The following is an 11,504-nucleotide window of genomic DNA, read 5'->3' on the forward strand; positions in this document are numbered from 1 at the left end:
ACCGCCTGAGGAATCGAGACGGCTCTCGGGAAATGGGGGCTTACAAAAAGCCCGGCCCCCTTCCCCCGGGCCCGGGGGTTGCCCCCGGTGCGCTCGGAAGCCCCCCAGTGTTCCGGGAATTGCCGTCCAGAATGCGGGGGGGTGGGAGGGGAATGATGGGGGAGGGAACCTTCCCGCCTGGCGGCCCCCCCCTGGGACGGGCGTGGTCGGCAATTCATCCTCTTTGAGCTCCGGGCCGCGCCTGGGGTTTGGAGCCCTGCGCGCCCCTGCGCTCACCGTGAGACGCGCTGTGCTGTTTTCGCTCCTGCTTCTGCTGTGTCTCGCGCTCTGTCCCTTGCCCCTTGCGGCCGGGCTGCCGCTCCCTTCCATCCATCTCTTTGCCAGTTCTTCCGAGGCCGGCCCTACAAGCCGCGCCTTGCTAGTCCGCTGGGATCCAGGCTGCCCGAGCAGCTCAGCCGACGGAGATGGGCTGGGCTGGGCTGGGAACGGCGGCCCTGGGGACAGCGGCTGAGTGGGCGTCCAGGGTGCAACCACGTACCTGAAGGTTAAGATTGAGAAACAGCTGGTGACGCCCCCACTTTCTTCCCACACCCCACCAGGAAACAGAACGCGGAATCTCCTGGTATTTTGAGGTGGCGCGCGCAGCGCAGCAGCTGTGCCCTGAGCTCTGGGACCTCGGATCACCGGGTCTGACAGGGCCCAGAAGGGATTTCTGACAACGGAGGTAAGCCTTATGGTTCTGCTGACGGGGGAGGGGGAGACCAGAAAGGGAAAGTGACTTATCCAAGATCTCACGGAATGGCTCTCTAGCTCTCCAGCTTGCAGTCCATAGTGTGGCTGTCTGCGTATTCATCCGTAGCCCAGGGAGACACAGGAGCTATTATTTGGGGAGGAGAGGGAAGAGGTCACCCCTCACTCCAGTTTTCCCTGGTGCACATGATAATAACAGGTGAGATGCTTGCGCCCATGGGAGACTGGTCGGTTTCAATTATGCTGTGAGGAGAGCAGAGCGGGAATTCGTGTCATTGTTTGGGGCCTGGGGGGAGGGGAGTAGAACTGGGCCTAGAAATCCTAAGCCGGGGCCCTGCCATGATGCCGCTTTTCCTATGACCACTGCTCAGACAACCTCTGAGTTGTGTTACACTGTACAGTGTGGTCTGCAGAATGTGTCGGCCCCATAGAGGGGTCCCACAGAGAGGCCCCAGTTCAGGGGTGGCTCGATGTCCCTTCACATTTAGTACGGGCTGGAGACCCAGAGGCAGGTTTCACCCCCAGCATGCTGCCTGCTCATCTGCAAAGGGAGCCCTGGGGCCTGTGGATGCCGGCCCCGTGGCACCTGGTGACTTGCATCAGGAGCCCTTTCCCAATGTGGAGCAAAGTCTTTGTATTTCCAGGAAAGCTCTTTTCCCTTCACCAGCTTTGGGATCCAGTTTTGTCTACGCATGCTCCTCCCTACACCCCTCCACTGAGTCAACAAATGCCCTCCACCCACTGAGGGAAGGAGAAGGGATTCTGGAATGAGATGGGTGGGCAGGAGGGAGCTAGATTGTCCTCCGGACTTCCACTTTTTCACAGAGAAAACTCCGCCCAATTATCAAATTACTGGGGACTTGGGCTGTGGGGGTGGGGTGGGAGCCACACTGCAGCTCCTACCCCTGCCTCCCCAGGTGCTCGGCCTGTCTGGGATTAGAGCTTCGATGAGGAGCCCCCAGACACAGGGGTGGATCCATACACAGGGGTGGCCATCCCACCGGGATGGAGCAGGTAGGTCTTGCCTCTTCAGTCCTCCATCCTGCCCCTCACCTGCTTGGGCCCTCTAGGCTCCCCCTGCTGCTCTCCTCTTTCCTGGGCCTTGTCATCTGTGTGCGAGGTGGTGGGGAGGGAAGAGAGAGTGAAAGGTGAACGCTGCCACTCCCAGGTGAAGCCTCCCTGTTCTGGAGAGTTACCTGAAGACACGCATCATAGCAAGCCTTCCAGAGAGCATCAGCCAGGGAAGCTCTTCCTTCACCCCATTTTCTAGGAGCCGTCGAAGCCCTTGAGTCTGTTTCCTGCAAGCCCAGGAGCATGGGGCAAGGCATCCTGGGGTTGATGTGGAGAGGAACACAGGTGCAGGAAAGGGAAGTTTCCACTACAGTTGGGTGGTGAGGTTCTTTCCCACTCCCTTACTTTCAGCTGGAAATTCTGTACCCTGACTGGAAGAGAGAGACATGCCCCCCCCCACCCCCCCTACACACACACACATGTCTGCTTGTGCCCCTGCTTGCCTGGCCCTGGCCACTTCCCTCTCAACTAAGCTTCCCTTTCAACTAAGCTGCTGAAGGGAAGTCCTTCCTGGCAGCGCCCTCTGCTGTCATCCCGAGGGAGTTTCCCTGACCTACCCAGGGCCACAGGTCTGATCCCACAACATCCCATCTCCCCTTTGTGGATGACTCCTGAGGAAAGATCCTGTTTTTGCACCACTGTAGACTGGAAGAGGCCCATGGGAGCTGCTTTCTTTCCAGATTGGCCTGAGGGGAAAGAAGGTTTGGTCCCAGGATCTCTGGGTGGCCCCTGCTGGGGTCAGGGGTGGTGAGGACCTGGTGTGGGGGCAGGCCAGATGGGAGGGCAATTTGCTATCTGAGGTGTTGAGTCCCTATCTGTGGTGGTGTTGAAATCCTTCATGGCAGGTATCAGGTGGAATTTTGTAGTGGTATTTCTTGTATTGGGGAGGGGGACGCCAGGCTTTCAGACACTAATTGCCTAATCCTTAACTTCCTTCTTTTCCATAAAAAAGTTGGGGAGGCAGGAAAGGATGTGGGCCACCAGGGGCTGGAGGTGGGAAGCCCATAGCTATGCCCTCAGAGGGACCAAGTGCAGACAGGATGGGAGTCTCAGATCAGAAGCAGGGGTGTTCTTCCTGCCCCTTCTGGAAGCTTTCCTCACCTACTGTGTGTGTGTGTGTGTGTGTGTGTGTGTGTGTGTGTGTGTGAGAGAGAGAGAGAGAGAGAGAGAGAGAGAGAGAGAGAGAGGCTGACTCTGGGGCACCTGCTCCTCAGGGGTGAGGTCCTTGCATTCCCAGCAGAGGGTTCAGGCTTTCTGTCCATGCTCAGTCATCTTTTCAGAGTGCCCCAGGCCAAAAGACATACCTGACAGTTTTTTAAAAAATATATCTTTTTATTGATTTTAGAGAGAGAAAGGGAGAGGGAGATAGAAACATCAATGATGAGAGACAATCATTGATCAGCTGCCTCCTGTACACCCCACCCTGGGAATTGAGCCCGCAACCCAGGCATGTGCCCTGACCAGAAATCAATCTGTGATCTCCTGGTTTGTAGGTCAACAGCCACTGAGCAACACTGGCTGGGCCATACCTGACAGTTTTGTTTAGCAAGTCATTAGGTCCAAAAACCATAATAATGAGTAGTTCTTTTTAAAAAAAATTACATAAGTTAAAAGAATACTGTTTTTATTTCATTCTCACATAACTGCAGTTACCCATGGGAAGCTGTGCATGCGCAGTCGGCAAGAAAACCTTATTTTCTGTTCCTTGTGGATTTTCATTGGTACATGTTTTTTTGTTGGTTTTTTTTTTAATCACAGCATCAGCCAGAAAGCCAACTTCACAGAGATGTGATAACTTCCAAAGGAATATGGCCCATCCCAGCTAAAATACAGCTCCCTAGAGCCAGTAGGTGTCTTTCCTGCAGATGACAATATTGCTGTGTCTCCTGTGAGTGTGCAGTGCCCTAGGAATTTGCTGCAATGGCCCAGGGTGCCTTGGCACATAGTTTGGAAACCATGGCTCTAACACAAGTAGCTGGGAGTGGCCCCCAGATGCATGGTCCATTTCAGCTGCTCTGCCTCCCCATCTCTCCCCTGATCTCAGATGCACTTCTTGGAGACCCCTGCTGCACATCTAATCTGGTTGTGTGTTTCTGGATCTTTCCATTGGCCTATATCCTTTTTTCTTAGTTTGTGGGCATATTGTGTTTTAAGAGCCTCTCCTTTCTAGCCCTGGTCAATATTTTTGGCTCTCCAGAAGGTTTTCCTTATAAAGGCAGGCTGTTGGATCAGATGACTTCTCCAAGCCCTTTGAGACAGTGACAACACATGCTCTGGGTTCTGGGCTCTGCCCAGTGCTGTGGTCCCTGATCTCACTTGGAACCCCAGAAGCACCTGTTTCCAAGTGGGCAGAGGTTCTTCACATCCCCAGAGGGAAGTGAGGCAGGATGGGGTCTCAGTCTCTGTGGATTAGGTGTTTCCCACAATCTGAATACCAGAGGTGGGACTTGAAGTTTATGAGGCCATGAAAAGCCAGGGTCAGGATGTCAGGGTGCGGTGGGGGCATGTGCACTCATCTTTCTGAGCTGCCTGGTGGATAGAGAGTGAGGTCCTTTCCATTCCTGAGAACTAGTCCACCTGTCTCAAGATATCCCACAGCAAATGCCCCTCTTGCAGTCACCATTTCTAACTACCCCTGGGAGCTCCATTTTGATTTTGATAGGATGCTCTGACTAGACCCTGTGGCAATGACTGGACCCTTAGGTCAGCTCCTCCTTGTATGAGAAAGTAGGCTCTGAGCGAGTGGCAGAGACTGAGGAGTTAATGGGTGAGACCTCTGCTTCTGGACCCCACCCTCCAGAGACCCTCCACGTTAGCCTGTGCCTCTGGATGTCACGTGGGAGGCTGTCATCCATGGCACCCCCGGAACAAGACTCCTGTGTGCATCCCCAGCGTGCAACCCTAGCTCAAGTGGCTTTCTGTTGCCTGATCTCCCATTCCCTGCTCCAGAAGGTGCAGCCATAAGACCTCTGCATCTATGATTCTCAGAGCTATTAGCAGTAGAAGAAAACAGAATTTGAGGATAAAAATTAGCATCATGGAGTTCTGGAATCCTGGACTCTCATCACAGTGGTTAGGACTGTAGATTAGTTTTCTGGAGGCTCAGCTTCCAGGGGGCCTTGCAATCTTGGCTCTGTGGCCTTACTCATCTATAAAATGCAGGTGTTAGCCTTCTGTCTAATGTGCTGTTTTGCTGTGATGGCCAGATGGGGCCATTAGTTTGAGTGGTCACCTGTGGAAGTTCCACTCTTGGGTCAACATTGCTACCTTGTGGAATGAGGCAGCAGAGTGGACAGGACACTGGGGCCACATTGAGGTCCCTAACCTATAGGCAGTGCCCACCTGGGCTCTGCTATGGGTGGAGGGAGCTTCAGTCGCTCCTTAGCTCTTGACCTTCCTGAGGCCTCTCTTCCTGGTAACAGGATGACCACAGTCCCAGAGGGTCTGCTTTACTTGTGTTGGGTAATTCACTTGATCCTGAGATCACGTGAGACACACTGTTACCATCCTCAGGGCATGAATGGGTGCTGAGGACCAGAGGGGTTGAGAGTGAGATTCATGAGGCCAGTGTTCAGAGGGTTAGGCTTAGAGTCTAGGTGGCTCCTGGCGGTATCCTTCTCACTGCCCTGTCACCCTGGCTAACGGTCTGACTTCTCTCTCCTTTAGTATACCACACCCCAAAGTGTCACCTTTGGAGCCTTCCTCAGTGATGGTGGGAGACACATATGTCTGTTGGTCTCCATCTCCACAGGTTGTGGGAGGCTGGGGTGTTACTTCCCCACATCTCTATGTTGGGCTCTGTGAGCCAGGACAGGTGGAGCCTGATCCTGGGAGGATGTAAGCAGGGTGGGGCAGAGGCCTAAGGCTGTCCAGGTCTCCACTGGCCACTCCCTTCCTCTTTTGCTGCTCTCTGGCACCAAATGTCACTTGATGATGTGTTTTCTCTAAGGTCATCAACCCCTTGGTCGGTGACATGCTTTTCTACCTGCTTACAAGACTTCCCTACCCAGCAATCCCATCTCCCCACATCTCCACAGCCCAATCTGGTGCCCCTCCAGCAACTTCTTTCACTTCCTTCTGTAATTCCAGTAGACTCCCTCCTCTCTCATGTCATTGAGGGAAATTGAGGTCATCAGCTTCCCCATTATAACCTGCAGTGGAGCCTCCATCTCTCCTGTCTCAGAGGATGAATATTCCATCAGCCGTGATGGTCCAGAAAGTTTAGCAAAGCATTTGTTTTCATTCTCTCCAGGCTCAGCGACCATCCCTCTCTCTCTTAAATCTTCCATCTGCCCCTAGACCAGCTTCTTCCTCTTAGTCTGGAAGTGAAGTGCTATTTCAAATGGTATTTTTCTTTCAATTTCAAGTTCCATCATTTGCTGTTAGAATGTAAAAATATCATTGATTTTAGTATATTGATCTTATAGCCTTCCCAAACTCATTTGTTAGTTCTAGTAGTTCCCCACCCCTATAGATTCTATAGGATTTACTACATAGACAATTGTGACAGTTTTGTATCTTTCAATTATGGATACCTTTCATTTCTTTTTCTTGCTTTATTGCATTGGCTAGAAGCTCCAGGACAAGAGTGGATATTCTTGCTTTGTCCTTGATATTGGGGGACAGGCATGCAGTGTTCCATTTAAGCATGTTACCAGTGGTAGGCTCTCCATATATGCCCTCTCTCAGGTTGAAGAAATTCCCCTGTATTTCTAGTTTGATGAGAGTTTTTGTCAGAATTTGTAAAGTTATTTTTCTGCATCTATTGAGAGAATTATAGTTTTTATTATTTAGTCAGTTAATATATTGAATTATATTAATTGATGATCAAATAGCAAACCAACCTTACATTCTGGGATAAATCCCTCTTGGTTATGATGTACTGTCTTCTTTATATATTGTTGAATTCGATATGATAAACTTAGTTAAAACTATTTGTTCACAGGAATATTGGTCTGGTATTTTCTTTTTTAATAATATTTTTGTCTGATTTTGGCATCAGGGTAATTCTGGCCTCATGGATTACTCAGATGTTCCCAACTCTTTAATTTTTTAGAAGAATTTTTAAAGAATTATTTATTTCCTGAATGTTTGGTATAATTCACCAATGTAGCCTTCTGGGCCTAAAGTTTTCTTAGGAAGAAAAGTTTCTACAAGAAGTTTTATATAACTATATATTCAATTTATTCAATAGATTTAGAGCTATTTTGCTTATTTATTTTTGTTGAGTGAGCTTTTATATTTATATCTTTCAAGGAATTTGTTCATTTTGTAGAGGTTGTTGACTTGTTAATTTGATGTAGTCCCGTTTATTTTGGCATATAGATTATAATAAATCCCCTTTTACTTTATAATTTTATTTTAAAAAATTTTCTTTATTGTTGAAAGAATTACAGATGTCCTCTTTTCCCCCCATTGACCCTCTCTCCCCCACCCCATCCCTGTCCCAGATCTGCTCTGCACTATTGTCTGTGTCCATGAGTTATGAATATGTGCATATAAATTCTCTGTTTAATTTCTTCTTGACCCCCTCTCCACCCCATTCCCTCTGAGATTCATCAGTCTGTTCCATGCTTCTATGTCTTTGGAGATCTATTTTGTTCATCAGTTTATTTTGTTCATTAGATTCTACATATGAGTGAGATCAGGTGATACTTATCTTTCTCTGACTGGCTTATTTTGCTTAGCATGATATGCTGCAGGTCCCTCTGTGCCAGTGGTTCTCAAACTTGGCTGCACATTAGAATCACCTGGGAATCTTTTTAAAATCCTGATTTCTGGGCCTCATCCTTCGGAAATTCTGTTTCTTTGTTACTAATGTTGTGGCCCCACCCCATAACAAAGAAACAGAACTTCCGGAGGATAAGGCCCAGAAATCAGGATTTTAAAAAGATTCCCAGGTGATTCTAATGTGCAGCCAAGGTTGAGAACCACTGCTCTATGCTGTCTCAAAGGGCAAGAGATCCTTCCTTATTATTGCTGCATAATGTAAATATTCCATTGTATAAATATTCCACAACTTTTTTTAATCCACTCATCTACTGATGGGCACTTGGGTTGTTTCCAGATCTTGGCTATTGTAAATTGTACTGCTAGGAACATATGGGTGCATACATTCTTTCTGACTGGTGTTTCGGATTTCTTAGGATATATTCCTACAAGTGGGATCACTGGGTCAAATGGCAGTTTCATATTAAATTTTTGAGGAGACTCCATACTGTTTTCCATAATGGCTGCACCAGTCAGCATACCCACCAGCAGTGTACTAGGGTTCCCTTTTCTCCAGATCCTGACCAGCACTTGTCATTGTTGATTTGTTGATGGTAGCCATTCTGACAGGTGTGAGGTGATACCTCATTGTTGTTTTAATTTACATCTCTCTGAGGATCAGTGACTTTGAACATTTTTTCATATGTCTCTTGGCCATCTGTATGTCCACTTTGGAGAAGTGTCTATTTAGGTCCTTTGCCTGTTTTTTAATTGGATTGTTTGTCTTCCTTTTGTTAAGTTGTATGAGTTCCTTATATATTTTGGGTATTAAAGCTTCATCAGCCCTAGCTGATTTGACTCAGTGGATAGAGTGTCAGCCTGCGGACTGAAGGGTCATGGGTTCGATTTTGGTCAAGGGCACATCACGGGATTCGGGCTTGATTCCAGAAGGGGGCGTGCAGGAGGCAGCTAATCAATGATTCTCTCTCATCATTGATGTTTCTCTCTCTCTCCCTCTCCCTTCCGCTCTGAAATAAATAAAAATATATTTCAAAAGACCTTTATCAGATGTATCATTGCCAAATATGTTCTCCCATACAGTGAGCTCCATTTTCATTTTATTAAATGGTTTCTTTTGCTGTGCAGGCACTTTTTATTTTGATGTAGCCCCATTTGTTTATTTTCTCCTTAGTTTCCTTCGCCCTAGGAGATGTATCCATAAATATATTGCTATGAGAGATGTCTGAGATTTTTTATGCCTATGGATTCTTCTATGATTTTTATGGTTCCACAACTTACATTTAAGTCTTTTATCCATTTTTAACTTATTCTTGTGTATGGTGTAAGTTGGTGGTCTTGTTTCACTTCTTTGCAAGTATCTGTCCAATTATCCCAGCACCATTTATGGAAGAGACTGTTTTGACTCCATGTATGCTCTTAACTTCTTTGTCAAATATTAATTGAGCATTATGGGGGTATGTTCTCTCTTCCCGTGGCCAGCGCCAAAAGAGAGAACGTGGGGGTTCAAGAAATCTTGAGTAGAATGCGACGAGGGTTAAGGAAGAATGAAAATGAACGAGACTGAGACAGAAATAGAGGGAAAGCTGGGCCTAGGTGTGGCGTCTGCCCTCTGACAGATGAACAGAGCCCAGAGCCAGGGCAGCAATTTTTATTTATAGCCAAATATCAGGAAGTTTTACTAAGGGTAAATAAAAGGGTATTGTGTGCATTCTTGTAGCTTCTTTGTAAATCGTCACCTCTGGGTGGGCTGAATAGAATTCATTCCTGGTGCTTGTCTGGATTTACATAATAAAAACCCATTCCCTGGAACCTGGGCTTTGAAAAGTCTAACTGAGGCATTCTCACCTCTTGGTTAGATATGCCCCCAAGATAAGGCTGTGCCTACATCATGGGTTCAGTCAACATGAACTTAAAAGAAAGCCCATGGCGCCTTCCCTGGCAGGGGGCCCTCCACAGAGCATAATGGCTTGGGTCGATTTCTAAGATCTCTGTTCTGTTTCATTGCTATATATGCCAGTTCTTGTGCCAGTACCAGGCTGTTTTGATTGCGGTGGCTTTGTAGTATAACTTGATATTTGGTATTGTGATCCCTCCAACTTTGTTCTTCTTTCTCAAGATTGCTGAGGCTATTCGGGGTCTTTTTTAGTTCCATATAAATTTTTGGAATATTTGTTCTAGATCTGTGAAATATGCCATTGGGATTTAAATAGAGATTGCACTGAATCTGTAGATTGCTTTGGGTAGTATGGACATTTTAATGATGTTAATTCTACCAATCCATGAACATGGTATACTGGAGGCCTGGTGCATGAAATTTGTGCACAGGTAGGGTCCCTAGGCCTGGCCAGTTGTCCCAAATAAGCTTCTATTTCTTATATATTTAAGGCCTGTCACCTATATCGAGGTGCAGGGGATTCCCATATAGGTGCTGCTCCTAAGTGGGACATGCACAGGTGGTCTGGACCATCCGCTTGAGGCTTGTGCCAATACCTTCTGGTCAGACACTTTCACAGAGACAGCACCAAGATTTGAGCTGAGCCAAGGAAATTACACACAGACAAACAGGTTAGATGCAAGCACACAGGGGGGTTATTTACCAGTTCCTGATGGGTCTCAGATGCTGGGAAGGATCCACCCGGCGATGCTCGCTGACACACACACAGGGGTAGACGGCGCTGTTGGCTGCTGGCTCCGTCGTCAATCGACAGTTAATTGGGCAGAGTTTCGTGCTGGGAACCAAGATGTGAGCACACACAGGTCCTCACGCTCTGGCAACAGGAGAGCTATGAGCTGCTGGGTCGATCAGACTGTCTGATTTTATACCCCTCTGTAGATGTGGTCTTCGTTGGTGTGTGTGTTATCAGCGGCTGCCATATGTGGATCCACCCGGGGTCTGCTAATCTATGGGTGTGTACAGGCTTTGGGCATTCCCATCAGATAGGTTGTTTACCAGTACTAGTGAGGTTACAAGGGTGCATTCTTGGGTCTCACACAGTATTCCTATATCTAACATTAATTACTATAACAGTCCACACAGAATTACATGCTTTAAGTCTTACATTCTAAGGTCCTAACATTAAGTACCATAATGATTACTATAACACCAGTGATCAGGGCTGATCTGTGGGTGACCAGTGGGGCAATCAGGGGGCCCCCGCCCACTCGCCGGCCCCATCCCCCTGCCGCCGCAGCCGGTCGCCTCCTTCTTCGGCAGGGAGATCAGGGGACCCCCGCTGGCACCCGCCTTGGGTGGCCTGGGGCCTGCAGACTGAGGGCAGCTCCTGCATTGAGTGTCTGGCCACTGGTGGTTAGTGCACATCATAGCAACCCATTGTTCCACCAGTCGTTCCTTGGTCAATTTGCATATTAGGCTTTTATTATATAGGATTCTTCCACTTGTTTATATCTTCTTCTATCTCTTTTTTCAACATCCTGTAGTTTTCTGAGTACAAGTGTTTTACCTCTTTGGTTAAGTCTATTCCTAAGTGTTTTAATTTTTTTGTTGCAATGGTAAATGGGATTATTTGCTTAGTGTCTCTTTCTGAGAATTCATTATTGGAGTATAAAGATGCCATTGATATCTGGATGTTTATTATGTATCCTGCTACATTGCCAAATTCATTTATTAAATCTAGTAATGTTTTGGTGGAGTCTTTAGGGTTTTCTATTGCAACTAGTGGCCTGGTGCACAAAATTCATGTACAGGGGAGGGGATGTTCCTCAGCCCGGCCTGCACCCTCTCCAATCTGGGACTCCCTCAAAGGATGTCCTACTGCCGGTTTACAGGGATCAGGCCTAAACTGGCAGTAGGACATCCCTCTCACAATCCGGGACTGCTGGCTCCTAACTGCTCACCTGCCTGCCTGCCTGCCTGATTGCCCCTAACCACTCTGCCTGCTGGCCTGCTTGTCCCCAACTGCCCCCTGCCACCGGCCTGCTTGCCCCCAAATGCC

The 11,504-nt window shown here is 48.0% G+C and overlaps 1 protein-coding gene across 1 annotated transcript in view; it reads left to right on the forward strand.

Moving 5' to 3' along the window:
• WNT9A (Wnt family member 9A) overlaps window positions 1-11,504 on the forward strand; it is a 74,805-nt gene that overhangs the window by 266 nt on the left and 63,035 nt on the right. The window contains exon 2 of the mRNA XM_023763821.1: window positions 1,693-1,764. Coding sequence (XP_023619589.1) covers window positions 1,693-1,764 — 72 coding nt within the window. The remainder of the gene's footprint in view (window positions 1-1,692; window positions 1,765-11,504) is intronic.

Source organism: Myotis lucifugus, unplaced genomic scaffold (genome assembly GCF_000147115.1).
Source record: "Myotis lucifugus unplaced genomic scaffold, Myoluc2.0 scaffold_302, whole genome shotgun sequence".
NCBI classification, from domain to species: Eukaryota; Metazoa; Chordata; class Mammalia; order Chiroptera; family Vespertilionidae; genus Myotis; species Myotis lucifugus.